Source organism: Nyctereutes procyonoides, unplaced genomic scaffold (genome assembly GCF_905146905.1).
Source record: "Nyctereutes procyonoides isolate TBG_1078 unplaced genomic scaffold, NYPRO_anot_genome, whole genome shotgun sequence".
Taxonomy (NCBI): domain Eukaryota; kingdom Metazoa; phylum Chordata; class Mammalia; order Carnivora; family Canidae; genus Nyctereutes; species Nyctereutes procyonoides.
In genome coordinates, this window is record NW_026575146.1 from 72,654,786 (window position 1) to 72,674,119 (window position 19,334).

General features: G+C 45.6%; 1 protein-coding gene across 5 annotated transcripts in view; it reads left to right on the top strand.

The window, feature by feature from the left end:
* IZUMO2 (IZUMO family member 2) overlaps positions 1–9,688 on the top strand; it is a 33,130-nt gene extending 23,442 nt beyond the window's left edge. For 4 of the 5 annotated variants that reach the window (XM_055310767.1, XM_055310768.1, XM_055310769.1 and 1 more), the window contains 2 exons: positions 3,192–3,293; positions 6,985–9,688. In XM_055310767.1, coding sequence (XP_055166742.1) covers positions 3,192–3,293; positions 6,985–8,876 — 1,994 coding nt within the window. In that variant the 3' untranslated portion in view covers positions 8,877–9,688. Of the gene's footprint in view, positions 1–906; positions 964–3,191; positions 3,294–6,984 lie in introns of those variants that run through there. The other variant, XM_055310771.1, reaches the window with a different exon arrangement.
* Positions 9,689–19,334: the final 9,646 nt, after the last annotated feature.

Consider the following 19,334-nt stretch of genomic DNA (forward strand, 5'->3'; position numbering starts at 1 on the left):
CTCTCACCAGTCCCTCTTGGCTGGCCTCTATCCCCATGTCTCTATGCTACTCCTCCTAGAGTCCCTGTGTCCCCAAGGGCCCCGAGTTCTCCGCCTGTCCTGAAAAATCTTCAGGCTATGCCCTCACCTTCTCTTGCTCCCCTTTCCTTTTTTTTTTTTTTTTTATGAAGAGTGCTCTTTATTTGAAACCTCCACAACACAGACGCCAATCTTGTCTCGCATTGAATCATTAGCTGTGCACTTGCTCCCCTTTCCATACGTGGTGACCTCAGGTCCTCACTGGAACATCTGTTCTAGGATCTCAGACTCCAAATGCTCCTTGGGTGTCCTCCAGCCCTCTGGCTCTGTCTAAGAATCTTTCCAAAGCACATAAATGCTGTTCCCCAAATATGTCTTCTTTGCCCTACATTGTTCATCCACCCACCTCCTGTACCCCTGCAAGGCCCCTCACATTTGTCATATTCACCCTAAGCTCAGCATCTCCACATTGACCTGCTTCTCCTCCTCCTCTGCGTCTCCCTCCCACCCCCATCCCCAGACGAGACCCTCATCCCCCTACCCCATCCCCACACCATCCTTGCTTCTCCCTCCCTGCTCCCTGACAGCCTCCCAACAATCTCAGAAGCCCAGCCCTGACCTGGTCTCATCCTCACCCCCTGACCCTAGTCCAGCCTCCTCAGTGGTCTATTTTTCCGTCCACCTCTGTCTTTCTTCAATTTCCTTTTCCCATCCTTCTGTCCTGCCTTTTCTCTATAAGCTCTGGTGGCTTAAAAACTCCTTCCTCAGCCATCCTCATTCACACACTTTCTCTGGACAGACTCACCAAAAACCCGCATAAACTTCTGTGTCAGGGGACCCGGGAAAGCGCCCCAGGCTCTAGGAGGACCCACAGGCCTCAGCATGTCCTTGGACTCCCAGCCCTGACCCCCTGCAGTGAAAGGACACAGCACAGGCTACAAAGGGGTAAGGCACATGGAGCCAAGTGCAGGGGAGACCAGGGCCAGCTTCCAGAGTCCCCTCCCCGTGTAGTCACATAGGGCACACAAGATATGACAGGGCACCTGGTGGCTCAGTGTTGAGCATCTGCCTTCAGCTCAGGGGGTGATTCTGGGGTCCTGGGATCAAGTCCCACAGCGAGGTCCCCACAGGGAGCCTGCTTTTCCCTCTGCCTGTTTCTCTACCTCTCTCTCTGCATCTCTCATGAATAAATAAATAAAATCTTAAAAAAAAAAGATATGACAACACATGAGGTATTGTCCACCAGAGACACTCCTAGAGGCCCCGTCAGCACCCTGGGTTTTTAGCTGGGGCTGGTCATGTCAGCACTCCCAGCCTGGCATGTGCCAAAATTCCAGACTCCCTGAAGGAAAGCAGTTGTCCAGCAGAAACCATATTTTTTGCACAAGCCACTTAGGTATGGGAACCCCCCCATCCTGTCGGTTGGGGAGTTCTGGGAACCCTCCCAAAATCCAGCTTCCCAGATGCCAGCCCTGGCAGCCATGGGAGCAGGCCTTTCAAGGAGAGCTGGCAGCCTGTTGTGTGAACCATTTTCTGCACAACTTGGGTGTAAAGAAATAGGTCCCTTTTGCCTTTCCCCTGAGCTCACTATGCCCCACAGATACATTCCTCCTCTGGCCCCTCCATCTCAGGGACAGTCGCCTGCCAGTGCTGGGCACTGCCTTCACCAGCTTCAGACCCTTCTGTGCCTGGGCCCCTGCCAACCTCCTTGGTCTCATCTCCATCCATTCCGTTTGTTTTTTACTTCTCTGGCCGGAGGCAGGTTTGCCTTCTGAGGTGGGGACTGTGTCCGCACACTTGCCCGTGGGAAGGGTCAGTAGGCAAGTGTACTAGTTTCCCAGCACCCGCTGTAACAAAATACCACAAACCTGGTGGCTTAAAGCAACAGAAATGAATTCCCTCACAGTTCAGAAGCCAGAAGTGCAAAGTCCAGATGTGGACAGAGCCCTGCTCCTTCTGATGGCTCCAGGGCAGAGTCTTTCCTGGATGCAGCTTCTAGAGGCTCCTGGCAACCCTTGCTGTTCCCCGCCCTAAGCCCCCATCATCCCCATCACAGCCTCCATCTTCACATGACCTTTCCCCTCCATGTGTGTCTGTGTGTCTGTCCTCTTCAAACAAGGACACCAGTCTTGGGACTTAGGACCCAGCCGACTCCCCTAGGAACTCATCTTCACTTATTACATCTGCAAAGCCCCCGTTTCCAAGTAAGGTCACAGTCCGAAGTTTCTGTGGACAAAATTTTGAGAGAACACTGTTCAACCCACTATCAGCAAAGAGAAATTGGTGGTCTCAAAGACAGCAGGCATGAAAAAGTAGAAAGAAAGGAATGAGTTAATCTTAGTAACGTATTTTATTGTACTCAGTGTGTCCAAAATATGATCATTTTGGTACCTGTCAAGATGATAATTGATAGACCAATTATTGATGATATTTTTACATTTTTCTCCATAGTAAGTAAGTCTTTGAATTTTGATGTTTCTTTTTTTTTTTTAAAGATTTTATTCATGAGAGACACACAGAGAGAGGCAGAGACATAGGCAGAGAGAGAAGCAGACTGCCCATGGGGAGCCTGATGTGGGACTTGATCCTAGGATCCTGGGATCACGACCTGAGCTGAAGGCAGACACTCAACCACTGAGCCACCCAGATGCCCTTTGATGTACATTTCTATTCTCAGCGTGAGCAGCACAGAACCAGAGTCTTAGCAGTGATGTCAAGGCTCGGACTCTTTCTGGAATGTGGTAGGCACTCAGTAAATGAATCTTGCATTGACCGTTAGAGTCCCAAGACTCTAGGATCACCTGGGCTGAAGGCAGGTGCTGAACTGCTGCGCCACCCAGGGATCCCCTATTTACTTATTTTAGAGAGCTAGCAAGAGTGTGAGCTAGGGGAAGGGCAGAAGGAGAAAGAGAGAGAGAAAGAATCTCAAACAGACTCCTCATGGAGCAGGGAGCCCAACAAGTGGTTCAACCCTAGGACTCTGAGATCATGACCTGAGCCGGAACCCAGAGTCAGACGCTTAACCGACTGAGCCACCCAGGGTCCTGGACCATTAGAGCTTCTAACTGTTAGACACCCCATGTATGCATCTCCCCTGCAGACCCAGGGCCTGGGACCCAGCCCAGGGGCGTCCCAGTGACTGACAGGCATGGCCAAACCTGTGTCTTTTCCAGGGGCGGGGCCTCCTGGATCCAAACCCGAGGTGATCTCCCGTCTGGAACGAGGGGAAGAGCCCAAAATGGAGAAGAGAGAAGCCTGGCAAGCTACCTGTCCAGGTGCGTGAGGTTGTCCAGCAGGTGTGATGCATCTTCCTACCCTGTCTGTCCTGATCAGTAACAAGAACAAGGCAGCATAACACACGGGCCATAATTGTGAGCACTGGGTTCAAATCCTAGCTTCACCACTTCCTGGCTCTGTGACCTTCAGGCAGGTCATTTAGCCCCCCTGTGCCTCAATTTCCTCATCTGCAAAATGGGGTCAATACTAGTATCCAGGGTGGGGAAAGATAAATGAATTAACACAAGGAAGCATAGCCCAGTGCCTGGTGCATGGTAACCCCCTGGTCAGAATAGGCTACAGTGACTATTGGTGATTCTTTACTGGGAGTCATCTATGTAAAGACCCAGAAGTGGGACCCTGCCTGACATGGTGGGGAACAGGAAGCCAGAGTTTTGTTCCTCACTGGTCCATGACCTCTATGAGGGGAGGGGGTTGACACATCTTTGTTTCTGTCACTGTCCTGCGGGTTGGGGTGGGGGGATTGCCCCCTTCTTCCCCTTCGCCACAGCCCATGGGTCTCCAGTCCTGTCTCAGCCACCTCCTAACTTTTCCCAGTCCCCTGCACTCTCTCTCACAGCCCTGGTTCAGGCCTCAGCTTCCCTCAGTTGGACTTTCACCCTGGCCTCCACCTTAACCTCCCAGCCTCTAGTCCTATGCCCTTCACTTCATCTCACACAGCCCCAAAGGGGTCTTTTACACTGGGAGCTAATCCTACTCCTCCCCTACTCACAACCTTCCCTTGGCTTCCCAGTACCCCTGAGAGCAAGTCCTAACCCCTCAGCCTGGCACTCAAGGCTCTGTGTGACCCGGCTGTGCTATCTCTGGTCTCACCTCTCATCACCATCCACCCATGGTTGTACCCCACGCCCTGACTTCACTGAAGCACCTGTCTCTACCTGAACTTGAATGTGTATTCCCACCTTTGGGCCTTTACTCATGATGTTCCCTCTGCATGGAACACTCTTCCCAGCTCCATCTGCCTGGCAAACACCTTCATGTTTCAAGACGAAGGCATCAGGTCAAGTCCTCCAGGAGGCCTTCCCTGACTTCCAGGCTAAGTGACCTGTCTCTTCTGAGTGTTTTCACAGCTTCTCGCTTGAACTGCTGTCACTGCACTTGTTCATGTTGTAAGGAGTATGGGCTTTGGAGCCAGACTCTCTAAGCTCAGATCCCCATTCTGCCACTGATAAGCTGTATGGCTGTAGGCAAGTGACTTAGTTTTATTTCCTTATCTGTAAAGTAGGGACACTAATAGTACCCACCTCATGAGTTAGTTTTGAGGACTCAATTAGGTAAAAGATAGAAGAAGCTTACAATGGTGTCTGGCACATTTAATAAATGTTACCTAATGCAATCATAATTGTTTTTATCCTATTCTTAGTATTGTGGTTACCTGGATGCATTGGTCTGGACTCTTTTGCATTGAAAGAGCTTAAGAATCAAAAGAGCTTAAGTAAAATTAGATTTATTTTTTGATCCCTGTATGTGGAAAGTATTGCAGTGCAAGATTTTAGGCATAGATAGATCTAAGACCATAAACGGTGTTGTCAGGGTTCACTCATTCTCTCTCTCCTCCCCCACCCCATGTAGCTTCTGTTTCTAGCTTCAGTCTAGCTTCAGGCCTTCCCTTTTTTTAAAGATTATATTTATTTATTTGAGAGCAAGAGAGAGAGAACACGAGCAGGGGCAGAGGCAGAGGGAGAAGCAGACTCCCTATTAATCAGGGAGCCCAATGTAGGGCTTGATCCCAGGACCCTGATATCATGATGTGAGCTGAAAGCAGATGTTTAACTGACTGAGCCACCCAGGCCCCTCTTTAGGCCTTTCCACATGGTAATTGGTTCTGCTGCCTGCAGCTTCAAATTTATATTCTGCTTAGCAACACCATCTATCAATCTCAAAGAAGACTCTGATTGGCTCTGTTTGGATCTTGAACCAATTGTCATGCCCTGGGGTATAGGGTGTTTTCATTGGCCAGCCTGCTCTCATGCCCCCTCCTTAAATGGAGAGGGGGGAGAGACTGTGATTAACAGCCCCACCCAGACTACACAGAAAGGGTAACGGTGGTTCTTCAAGGGCAAGGATGCTAAAAAGACAAGGAAGCTTTGTCCAGAATGTCTGAATACAAGTCTGTCCCTCCCCCTCGCTGAGGGCAAGGGTCAGATGTCTCGTTCAGCACAGAGGCATGCACCCCCAGCACTGTGGTTAGCACATAACAATTTTTGCTATTAATAGGTGTTCCATGAACAGATCTACTAGCATCAAAAAAAAAAATCAATCCCCTTCAACAAATTCCACATGCCTTTGTTTCCTGCTTATCATCTCTTCTCTGCACTTCCAGTTCTCCAAATTGCAAGACTGTACTATAAAAGCCTCACATACATTTAATATTTATTGATATCTTTTTTAAAGATTTTATTTATTTATTTGAGAGAGAGAACAAACAGGGGATGGGGCAGAGGGAGAAGCAGACTCCCTGCTGAGCAGGAAGCCAGAGGTGGGGCTCAATCCCAGGACCCTGAGATCATGACTTGATCTGAATGAAGGCAGATGCTGAACCAACTGAGCCATGTAGGCACTCCTATTTATTGATATATTTTGAACAAATTATACTTATATGTGTTCATCACAGAAACTTCGAAAATCTAAATAAAGCAGGAAATGGAAATCTCCCCATAATCCTGCTTCTTACTCAAAAAATTTTGCTTTTTTAAGATTTTACCCCAAAAGCTTTATTTTTTAATTACAAAAGTAAATAATAACAATGTGAATAAACCTTGAGGACATGATGGTCAGTGAAATAAGCCAGACACAAAAGGATAAATATGGTATGATTCCCCTTACATGAGGTGCCTAGATTATGCACATTCATATAACCAAAGGGGAATGGTCATGGCCAGGGCTGAAAAGGGGGGAATGTGCACTAGTATTTAAAATTATCTAAGTGTCGGGCAGCCCCGGTGGCTCAGTGGCTTAGCGCCGCCTTCGGCCCAGGGCATGATCCTGGAGACCTGGGATCGAGTCCCACATCAGGCTCCATGCATGGAACCTGCTTCTCCCTCTGCCTGTGTCTCTGCCTCTCTCTCTCTCTCTCTCTCTCTCTCTCTCTCTCTGTCCTCATGAATAAATAAATAAAGTCTTTTTAAAAATTTATCTAAGTGTCATATTTTATGTTGTATGTATTTTACCACAATAAAAAAGTAAATAGTAATGAATTAAAAAACCCTCCATCCCACCAGGCATGTGCATACACACATTCATACATATATAAACATATACAACTCCATTCTTTTTATTTTTAGAATATTTTGAGGCCATCCTTCCATGTCACAACATGAATCTGTCTCATGTCTTTTGAAATTGCAACATCAACTTTGTAACTTGTCTTTTAAAGTCTTCCAGTGTCAGTTCTTGGTCAGTTCTTTTTTTTTTTTTTTTTAGAAATTTTTATTTTTTTTTTTTATTTATGATAGTCACACACAGAGAGAGAGAGAGAGAGGCAGAGACACAGGCAGAGGGAGAAGCAGGCTCCATGCACCGGGAGCCCGATGTGGGATTCGATCCTGGGTCTCCAGGATCGAGCCCTGGGCCAAAGGCAGGCGCCAAACCGCTGCGCCACCCAGGGATCCCTCAGTTCTTGGTCAGTTCTTGATCTGCTTCCTTGGTCTTGCTTTTCGTCTCTTTCAGACTTGGACACCAGCTCTGCAACCACTCAGGAGACACTTCGGAAAAGGAGGGTTTCTGAAGAAGCCACTTCCCCAATGGGGAAGATGGAGGGAGTTTTAAGAGCAGTACTTGGGGATGCCAGGCTGGTGGGATCCTGGACATGGAGCCATTGGTTGAAGAACCAGGGAAAGCAAGAGAGGCATTCAAGGTGTTTGTTTGCTACTCCCAAAGAAAATATCTATGGGGAGAGAGGCCTGGGCTGTCGTGAGCTTGGGCGGAGCCTCAGGCAGACCTCAGCCTTCATGTGGAAGCAAAGAGGGCCTGTGGGAGAGCAAACTTGGAAGAGGAATGGTCCAAGAAAGAGCCTGAAGTGCCAAAGGACCTTTGTAGAAAAGAAGCCATTTAACTGCACCGAATGTGGGAAAGCCTTCATTTACCATTCAGACTATATTCTCCACCAGAGAATTCACACTGGAGAGAAACCCTACAAGTGTAATGATTGTGGGAAGGCATTCAGCAACAGCTCTTATTTCATTCAGCACCACATCATTCACACAGGAGAGAAGCCCTACGTGTGCATCGAATGTGGCAAAACCTTTACACAGAGCTCATCACTTACTGAACATCAGAGGATCCACACTGGAGAGAAGCCATACAAATGCAAAGAATGTGGAAAGGCCTTCACACAGAGCTCCTCTCTCATTAAACACCAGCGGTGCCATACTGGGGAGAAACCCTATAAATGCAACCAGTGTGGGAAGTTCTACTCACAGGTGTCCCACCTCTCCCGCCACCAGAAAATTCACACAGGGGAGAAGCCCTACAAATGTGGTGAGTGTGGCAAGGCCTTCTGTCACACATCCTCCTTGACTCAGCACCAGACAATCCACACTGGAGAGAAACCCTACAAATGTAATGAGTGTGGGAAAACCTTCAGCCACAGCTCATCCTTGTCCCAGCACCAGCGAGTTCACACTGGAGAGAAACCCTATGAGTGCTCCGAGTGTGGCAAAGCCTTCAGCCACAGTTCATCCCTCACTCAGCATCAGAGAATTCACACTGGTGAGAAGCCCTATGAGTGTAATGAGTGTGGGAAGGCTTATACACAGATCTCCCACCTAATGAGGCACCAGAGCGTTCACATGGAGGAAAAACCCTATATATGTAGTGAATGTGGAAAGGCTTTCAGCCACACCTCCTCCTTCACTCAGCACCAGACGATTCACACTGGTGAGAAGCCCTACAAATGTAATGAATGTGGGAAAACCTTCAGCCAGAACTCTTCACTTACACGCCACCAGAGGATTCACACTGGGGAGAAGCCCTATGAGTGTAAAGTTTGTGGGAAGGCCTATACGCAGATTTCCCACCTTATCCAACACCAGAGAATTCACACCGGAGAGAAACCTTATGAGTGCAGTGAGTGTGGGAAAGCCTTCAGCCGGAGCACCCATCTTATCGAGCATCAGAAAATCCACACAGGCGAGAAACCCTATAAGTGCCAAGAGTGTGGGAAAACATTCAGTCACAACTCGTCCCTCACTCAACATCAGAGAATTCACACTGGCGAGAAACCCTATGCCTGTAAGGAATGTGGGAAAGCCTTCAACCAGAGCATCCATCTCATTCAGCATCAGAGGATCCATACCGGAGAGAAGCCCTATAAATGTAACAACTGTGGAAAAACCTGTACCCAGATTTCACACCTTATTCAACACCAGAAGGTTCATATGGGTGGTAAACGCTATGTGTGTAAGGAATGCGGGGAGGATTTCAGCTGGAGTTCCCACCTGACTAAACACCAGAGACTTCACACTGTGCATGCCACCTACATCTGTGATGATTTTGAGAAAGCCTTTGCGTGGAGCACACAGCTTGCTGATTATCAGAGAACTGCTGACCAGAAAGCCTGAGAAGGGAGCAGATGGGCAGCTCTGCTGTTGGGTTCAGTTCAGCCTTCATCAGCACCAGTAACTTCCTCCCAGAGAGGAACCCTAACACCATATATTGAGAGAACCACTTTCTCTATTACCTATAAGGAGCTGACACAGTTCATCACCAGCTGGGACAGCTTCTGATCATTTTAGGATCTCCCCCTAAAATCTCAGCCTCCCCCCAATTTTTCATTCTTACAGTGTCGCAGAGGGTTTCTGTGAACTTTTTAAATTTATTGATCATTCATTAAATCGGAGCTTGAATATTCAAGAAAAAAAAACACACAGCTGGAAAGATTAACCCTTTCAAGTACAAGTTTATGTAGCCGAACATAAATACTAGATTTTAGTTTCCTTTAAAACTTGAAACCAGATTTCATGGTAAAATCTGCAGTTGGCTTAATATATTCCACATATTTACAGCCATTTTTAAAGGCCTATTTTTTCTATGTTTCCCACATCCAAGATTTATGTTTTATAAAGCAGTTGCCCTCTTAAACATCATTTTCTGTTTTTATTCATGCTCAAAGGGAAGTTTTTCTTTCATTAGGTTTTCATCATAAAAACATTGTATTAAGAAAACATGGTGGGGGAGCTGGGTGCCACCTGGGTGGCTCAGTTAAGCATCCAGCTCTCAATTTCAGCTCAGGTCCTGGTCTCAGGATCATGAAATCAAGCCCTGCATCGGGCTCTGCACTGGGTGTGGAGCCTGTTTGATATTCTCTCTCCCTCTGCCTCTGAACCCTCTCTCTAAAAAAACAAAAAACAAACCAACAATAGTATTTATTTTTCTATTATAAAAATAAATGCAGGGATCCCTGGGTGGCGCAGCGGTTTAGCGCCTGCCTTTGGCCCAGGGCGCAATCCTGGAGACCTGGGATCGAATCCCACGTTGGGCTCCCGGTGCATGGAGCCTGCTTCTCCCTCTGCCTGTGTCTCTGCCTCTCTCTTTCTCTCACTGTGTGCCTATCATAAATAAATAAAACAAAAAAAAATTTAAAAAAATAAAAATAAATGCACATACTTTTATAACAGGAAACATTTCTAAGTAAAATAAAATATGCTCATCATAAAGAATAATTTGGAAAGTGAGAGAGGTATGGAATAAAATACCAATTCCTCATAACCACACAGCCCAGAAAGTGCCAGTCATTTTGCGTGTATTTCTGGTTTTGTTTTACTCTGTATTACATATTCATATTTTTTATCATAAAACAAAAGGAAAATACCCTCAGAAATCCTATTGTTTTGATATTTTGGTATTCTCTTCCAAATATCATTTTCAGTTATTTTTTATTTTTTTAAAGATTTTATTTATTCATGAGAGACATACACAGAGGCAGAGACATAGGCAGAGGGAGAAACAGGCTCTCCATGGGGAGCCTGATGTGGGACTCGATCCCAGGACCCCAGGATCATGACCTGAGCCAAAAGCAGATGCTCAACCACTGAGCCACTGAGGCGTCTCTCAAATACCGTTTTTAACTACATGTTATTTTATTTCCTGTGATCAGAGTATAGACAAAATTTTGGCTTCTCTGATTTGCCCCTATTATACTATGAGCATTGTCTTTTGTAATCACATACACTTCATACTCGTCCTTACTCAGGCTAATATTTCATTGGCAGGTGCAAAGAAATTTACAAATCCATTCCCCCATTAGGCTTTGTTCTAAGCCCCGATTGACACAGATTCACCAATTCTCCCAATTATTAGTAATGTTATAATGAACATTTCCATGCTTGCTTCCTCTCTCTTTCTGAGAAGATTTTTTCTCAAAGTTGTATTCCCAGGATGGAAATAGCAGGGGCAAGATTCTAATGATTTTCCTGACTATGGAACATTTTGTCAAATTGCTTTCCAAGTGAGCTGGAACTAGTCTACCTGGCACAAGCTGAGCATGAGACCACAGTTCCACTATATTTTTGCCAGCACTGAACAGCCATAATTTTGTCCTACATCAAATATAAAGAATGACTAGTATTTTCAGTAACCTACTCTGTGCCAAGTACTGTCCCAAGCCCTTGGTATGTATGAATCCTCATTCTTTCAACAATCGCACCTGTTTGGGGCTGTATCATCCCATTTTACAGGCGAGGACACCAAAGCACAAGTTGATGAACTGGCCAAAGCCTCACAGCTTTGAGCTTGTGGAGTATAGATTCAAGCCCAGGGAGTCAGGCTCACAAGCTATGCTCTGAACTTCTATGGGGATTGTGCACATTTCACATATAGTATTTTCATTCTTAAAATAATGTTTATTATTATAAAAATCAAAATGTGCTTCTTATAGAAAATTTAGAAGATCCAAGAAGTCCAGACAATTTCACCTAAAGTTCAGTGCCACCCAGAGATAACCATTAACATTTGGATATACTTCTGCTATTTTAAAAATTATATATATTATATATGCTTTAATAAATGTGGGGTATACTGAATATGCAACTTGGCATATTTCTAGTTTACTTAACTTTATAGCATGGGTCCCTATCATTAAATATCATGATTTACCCATGTCACTAAATAATCTTTAACAACCAAATGTTTGGGGAGGTTACATAGTTTATTCATCCAGTGAATTAGCCAATCCCCATTGGACAGTTTGGTTGTTTCCAGTTTTTTAATTTTCTAAAGGTCCCTTCTACTAAAGTCTTTAGCTGAGCATCCAACCAGTTTCCAGCTGAAATCCTGGCAGGGAAGTCAGGAGTCAAAGAAAGAATGTTTCCATAATCCCAGATGTGTGAGCCAATGGCCTCCCAGAAGTTCTGTATCCATTGGCAATGTGACTAGCAGAAAATAGGTTCATCTCACCAACATCATATATGGTAACTATTACCATGTTTAAAGTCTTCCCAGGTATTTCTTTTAATATATGATTCCTTTCATGGTTGACAAAATACTCATTTTGGTGAATAATTCAGAAAACAAAAATGAAAGCAATGGCTCTCTATAAATCTTCATTCCAAAGATTCTAGATATTTTTCTGTGAATATGAACTTCCTTTTTGTTTTTATGAAATACTGGTTGTGTGTGTGGGTATATGCACACAAGTGTATATCCACATAAATACACACTATACAATTTATACAGTATATGCACACACATATGATTTAAGACTTTTATTTTTTTAAGTAATCTCCACACCCAACATGGGGCTCGAACCCACAACCCCGAGACCAAGATTCTCATGCTTCACTGACAGCCAGCCAGGCGCCCCCACACCTGTGATTTTAGAAGTGACTTTTTTCACTTGTTATAATGTGGATATTTTCCTATGATAATGCTTATTTATTATTTATTTATTTATTTATTTATACACATATCCTTGTTTTTAACAATTGCATAATAGTTCATGCTAGGGTTTCTTGAATTTCTTTAACCAAACCCTATTAATGGACATTGAGATTGTTTTCTTTTCCATCATTAGACATTTACTATTGCACACTTGTGCAAGAAATCTCCATAACATGAATTCCTAGAAATAAACCTGTGGGACAACAGAATGTCCACACTTAAAATTTTGATAATTATTGCTAAATAATCCTCCAAAAAAAGATGAACCAATTTACATGACTCCTGGAAGTGTACATGAATTCCTATTTCTCTGTTGCCCAACTTCCTTCAAAAATCACTCCGTATTACCTTTGTAAAATATTTCTAGGGCGCCTGGTGGCTCAGTCAGTTAAGTGTCTGCCTTTGGCTCAGGTCATAATCTCAGGGTCCTGGATTGAGCCCCACGTTGGCCTCCTTGCTCATTGAGGAATCTGCTCCTCCTTTTTCCTCTGTGCTCTCTCTTGCTCTGCTGTCTCACAAGTAAGCAAATCTTTAAAAGAGTTTTTTTAAAAATTTTTATCTAATAAGTAAAAATGTCCTATCAATAGTGAAATTAATGACCTTTTATGTGTTTATTGAACTTTTGCCTTCAACAAAAATTGCATATTTATGTATTTTCCCCACTTTTAATTGGGCCATTTTTTGTAGTGATTTATAGGAGCAAGTCTTTATGTATTACATATATTAACCCTTTGGTATGTTACTAATATTTTATCCCGGTTTGTTATTGCTCTTTCAATTTTGTTTATGATGTATTTTTCTATAAAGAATTTTTAAAACTTAAGGTATTCAAATCTGTTTGTATTTTCTTTTATAGTTCTTGGACCTAAATATCATGCTAAGAAAGGCCTTCCTCACCCCCAAGATTATCCTATATTTTATTCTAGTACTTTTACAACTTTTTAACAATTAAATTTTCATTTCATCTACATTTTTTTAAAATGTCTTATGGTGTGAATTTTCAGGCTCTAGGCTGCATTCCTTGTTTTGTGGCCCCTTCCTCCATGTTCAAAGCCAGTGGAGTAGTATCTTTAAAACTCATTCTTCTAGTATATCCCACCATGTATGTTCGTTTATCACGACATTTGATCCACTTCCTTCTCAAAGACTCGCGCCCACCCTTTTACTCACATACTAATGTAGAACACTTGGATTTTTTGTCTAAAAGGAGCTAATTTTGAATCTTGCCTTTGTCATTGTCTTGTTGTCTGATTCTGTTTCCTTATTTTTTCAAAGGAGAATAATAAGACTTTATTATGAAGGATGTATTGGTTTTCAGGTCACAGAAAAATTCAAAATAGCTCAAACAAGAGACTATTTACCAACTCAAGTAGCCAAAGAGACCAAAAGCAAGGCAATCTGTTCATCCTGGTACTTCAGGATGCCTTCAATGGCAAGTAAAAGAAAACCCCAACTCAGGCTAGAAAGAAGAAATCTACAGGAAGGGCAATCTCTAGCTGCTATACATTAAGATTTCTCTACAGTTCACTTGAGAATTATATGACTTTTGGCACACATATATGTTCTCAAATATTTGCATTCCTGACCACAGTTAATCTTTCATTTCTGTCTCAGCCCCTTGCCTGGTTACTTTATAGCACAAATCATAATATCCCTTTAATGTCTCCTACGTACTGCTTGCTCCCTGACTCCCTGAAGGCAGGTCCATGTGTGTCCTTCGCTACTATATCCCCAGCGCCTAGAGCATTGCCTATAACATAGTAGGTTCTCAGAAAATAGTCAATTGCCTTATTTAGTTCAAGGCTGAAGTCATTCCCCTCCCCACCCGCATGGTACGAGAATGGTAGCTTCCCCACACCTTCCTTAAGACCTAGGTCATTCAGCTTCAAATTTCGACCAGATTGAGAAGTAAATATGGTATTTTTTTCTCCTTTTCTTCTCTTTCTGCTGACCTCCTACTCATCCCTCAAAACCTTATTCAAAGATCCCCTCCTCTGAGAAACCTTCCTCTCATTAGCTCTTTCCCACCCTACCTACTTTTCCTCCCTTCTTTGTGCTCGAACATACCTTACCCATTAAGTTTTGCGAGCAGAGGGATCCTTGGGTGGCGCAGCGGTTTGGCGCCTGCCTTTGGCCTGGGGCGCGACCCTGGAGACCCGGGATTGAATCCCACGTCGGGCTTCCGGTGCCTGGAGCCTGCTTCTCCCTCTGCCTGTGTCTCTGCCTCTCTCTGTGACTATCATAAACAAATAAAAAAAAAGGTTTTACGAGCAGAGTACGCTGTTTTGTTGAGCATCCCTGCTACTTAAAAGCGCCTGTAACTAAGGGCCTTCTCCTAGCGCCGGCCCTTTGGCAGTTGCCATGGAGACAGACTCGTAGTCGATTCCAGCCGACGGTTGCCCTGGAGACGGACGCTGGCAATGCTTCTCCACTCCGCCTACGGAAGAGACTGAAGAAGCTTTTGACGCGCAGATCAAAGCCCCGCCCGGGACTCCTCTAGGTTTCCTCCCTCCTTGACCTCTGAGGAATGTTGCCCGAAGGAGCCCGCATCCCGCGGGCATCTGGGAAATGTAGTCCATCAGGGAGTCCGTGCAGGTGCATACACAAGCAGGGCACTGGGGCTGCGCACGCAACAGCGCCGCCATCCTGGAGATTCCTAGTGGGGAGCGAACTCCGCGGGAGAGGCCGACCCGAGGTCCAGGACACAACTGCCAGGTACTCGGAAAAGAGGCGGGACCTTAGCCAAAAAAGCCGATTGGGCAGAACATGCTGACATTTATTCTGAAAATCCCTCTGCAGGGTCTCCTTGAGTCCAGTGAGAAACTGAGGTTCAGAGGGTGTGGGGCTTCGACCTGGGTTGTTAACTGATCTTCTCGGTGCTCTTGGTTTAGGAATTCATAGGCTGGGGCCCCTGGGTGGCTCAGTGGTTGAGCATCTGCATTTGGCTCAGGTAGTGATCTCAGGTTCTGGGATCGAGTCCTGCATCGGGTTCGTCCAGGGAGCCTGCTTCTCCCTCTGCCTATGTCTCTCTCTCTCTCTGCATCTCTCATGAATAAATAAATAAATCTTTAAAAAATAAAATAATTTTTAAAAATACTTTGAATCTATATGGATGGTGGAACGCAATTCTAGGCTCAGTAAGGAGTTTACCCTCTGCCTGAATGAATGTTCTGAGGACATCAGGAAGTCAAGAGGGACCTGGGAAGTTTTTCTGTTACTTGGGGCTGTCCTGGCCGCTGGAAGGATCTGGCATCTCCAGCTCCTGCCCACTCATGCACTAGTCACGGTGATAATGGGAAGGGCCCCTGCCAGTCACCTGAATGCCCCAGAGGACCAGGAGCCACAGCAGCTCCTGGGAGCTTGTTAGAAATGCAGAGTCTTGTGCTGCTGGGCCCGCCAGGACAGAGTGTGCCCTGGGACAGGAATGAGTGATTGGAGCACATTTGAATGTTGGAGAAGCTCGGCTTTAGATCTTTCCCCAGTGGCCCACATGGACTCATTCCATGACCAGGGGCAGGGCCAGCCTTAGATGAAGCAGTTTGGAGATGGAGAGGATTTCTGTCCTGGGTCCAGTGAATCCAAGCCTGGAGGATTCCCATGTGGACACAGACAAGCTCCATGTTTAGGGCTGCAGGTTTCCCCATGAAAGACACGGCGACCTGGACTATACTCAAGGACTCATGGTCAGGGACTTCCAGTGCAAGACCCAGAGGAGCATCATGTGCCCAGGTGAGGGGGCTCCCCACTTAAATTATAATTGACATAAGATCCAACTCCAGTTGGCTGAAGCAAAACGGAGTGTTCCAGCTGGAATAACAATAACTGAAAAGTCTAGGGGGCAATCATGCCTGTAAGACCTTTGACCCATGTCTGACCCTTCATGGATTATCTGGGTCAAAGGCTCCTGATTTGGAAGAGTAAGCTGAGGATGCGGATAATACTTCTCTTTTCAGTCTCCTTCAGATGGGAGGCCATCAGGTCACCTCCAAGGGGCAACCCTTCTGATGAGCCTCATTCCCAGAGTTCATGAGCCACACCTGCTGGTAGCCACCAAACTGGACAGCACGGACAGGGCATCTGCATCAGGACAGCACTACCTGAGGTGACAGACATGGCAGGATGGGTGGGGTGAGGGTGTGTCTGTCACCATGGTCCCTGCCCCAGGGTTTCCCTTCAGTGGGGGGGGGGGCTAGTCACATCCAAGGCAGTGTGGTCTGTCTTGGGTGGGAGGGACCACGCTTAGCTGTGGCGAACTTCAATCTAGGGGTTTCCCATAGTTGTCATGCCCAAGGGGTCCATCTGCATGTGTTCTGAGGTCCTGGTGAAGTTTGAATGGTGGCTGAAGGCTGGTTCACCTTTGGGGCAGTTCTGAGAGTTTCTGGTGTGCATGGCTCACCTGGGATTTGTCTTCTGAAACTGTTCTGAAGCCCTGTTCTGAGTGCCACCTTAGGAAGCCCACTCTTCTGTGGAAGGACATTGTGTTCATGCCACAAGAGTTCATAAAGCCTGGGGGTCGCTAGGACCATCCTCAGTCTGATGATTCCTGAAGAAGACTCAGCTGATAGTCATACTCATGGCCACAACTCATTACAGTGAAATGTCACAGAACAAAATCAGCAAAGGAATAAGGCATATGGGGTAAAGTACGTGGGAGACCAGCACCAGTTTCCAGAGTCCTCTCCCTATGGAACCACATAGGCCATATTAACTCAGCCAGCAGTAAGGTGTGACAATGCCTGTGGAATGTTCTCTACAAGGGAGACTCATGAGAGACCCAGTCATTGCCCAGAGTTTGTACTGGGGCCTAGTCCTGTAGATACCCTTGGCCTGGAATGCACAAAATTAGAGACTCCCAGAACAAAAGCGAGTGTTTAACTGAAACCACATCAAAAAGTCACCTTATCATATGGTTCCACTTCTAGGAAACTTCCAGAATGGGTTAATCCATGCAGGCAGAAAGCAGACTGGAGGCTGCCAAGGGCAGGGTTGCTGAATATGGGGAACACATGCTTAATGGGGAGGGGGTATCCTTTTGTGGTGATGTAAAAATCTCAGATCTAGGTCAGGGTGATGGTCACACAGCACTGTGAGTTTACTAGATGCCACTGGGTTGTTACTTTTAAAGGGTTGCTGGTCACTCTGATGTTTATCAGTTCAGTTCCTCAGCTCCTAATAGGCCAAAAAGACACTGGTCTTTCAATTAGGAGATAATAGGCCTCTTGCTCTTACTCATTGTGATCTCCAGTGCTCTGGATTGAAAAAAAAAAAAAATATATATATATATATATATAGCCTTTCCCAGAGCCAGCCCATTCTCAAAGATAGTGAAGATCAACCCATCTGGAGCTGATACTTCCAGTCACCAAGCCACAACGTCCCCTGCCCTAAATCATCCCGGGGCCACGTACCAGGCCATTGGGGATCAGCCCTGGAATCATCCAGATTGACCAGACCTGAGCTGTGCTCTTCCTTGCTTTTTCTATGGAAACTGGACTTGGCTTTCCTGCCCTCAGTTGACACTGGGACCTCCTCGTGTAGCCCTATGTGAGGTGGCATGCCCTCTTCTCTCATGAAATGTAAGAAATAAATCCTTCCTCAGTGGCATTACCCTCTCTGTGCTGGCATTTGGTCACCTTCATAAATTCCAATCCCGAAGGTACAAGTGGAGACTCTTCCTCTAGGGTGTTCAGAGGGATCATAGCCCTACCAGCACCTGGATTTTGGGTTTCCCTGCTCTAGAACTGTGGCAGACAGTAAATTTCAGTTGTTTTCATCCCCCTGGGTTTGTGGCAGCCCCAGGAGTCTCATATGGCGGGCACACCATGCTACCTCCCTTGGCACAGATTTCTTCTCTCTCTATGCGAGCCTGGGTTGGATTTGATTGGGTGGGTGTCATCGGTGTCTGAGAGCTCATGAAATGCAAAACTACCTCTAAGCTTGGTTGAAACTATGCAGGGCTGATTTGGACACAAATCCGAGCTGCAATCCCCCCAGCAGCACATGGGTGGGGCTGGAGCAGGTCCCACGGGGGCTCTGGCTGGGCTGATGGACGAGGCAGCTTAGCACGATGTCCTGAGGCCTGGTTTTGGTGTGCACCCCGGTGGGGGCTCTGAGTTCCAGTCTTTCATGAGGAAGGACTGGGGCATTGCTTAGCCCCAGTCTTTGCTTAGCCCCTTAACTGGGGCATTGCTCTGACAAGGGGTCCCCAGTTCTGAGCTATGAGGGAGCTGGGTTGCTGCTGCAACTCCCATCCTTGAGTCAGCCTCATGGGTTTGGGTTTTACCACCTTATCTCTCCTGTAGCTGACTATTTTTATTATCACATTTATCCTTTTAAAAAAACTTTTATTGAAGGACTCCTGGCTTGCTCAGTTGGTGGAGTGTTTGACTCTTGATCTCGGGGTTGTGAGTTTGAGCCCCATCTTGGGTAGAGATGGCTTAAAAATAGAATCTTAAAAAAATAAAGTTTTCTTGAGATATAATTCACATACTGTACAATTTACTCATTTAATGTATGCAATTAAATGATTTTTTAGTATATTCCCAAATACGCACAACTATCGCCAATTTTTAGAAAATTTTTATCACCTCAGAAGCCCATACCCATTAGCTATCAGTTGCTCCCATCCACCCATTCTTCAGCAACTGCATTCTTCATCCTGTCTCTCTGAATTTAACTACTCTAGGTACCTCATATAAGTGGAATCATTTGGTATTTGTCCTTTTCTTGCTGGCTGAGTGCCCTTGGTATAATATCTTCAAGCTTCATCCATGTTGTAGTGTGTGTCAGAATTTTCTTCTAAGGCCAAGTAATATTCCATTGTGTGGACGTGCCACTTTTTTTTAAAATCTTTTTTAAATTTTTTTATTTATTTATGATAGTCACAGAGAGAGAGAGAGAGAGAGAGAGAGAGAGGCAGAGACACAGGTAGAGGGAGAAGCAGGCTCCATGCACCGGGAGCCCGACGTGGGATTCGATCCCGGGTCTCCAGGATCGCGCCCTGGGCCAAAGGCAGGCGCCAAACCGCTGCGCCACCCAGGGATCCCCGACGTGCCACATTTTATTCATCTGTCAGGAGACACTTGGATTATTTCTACCTTTGGGTTATTAGGAATAATGCTGTTATGAACATTTGTGGACAC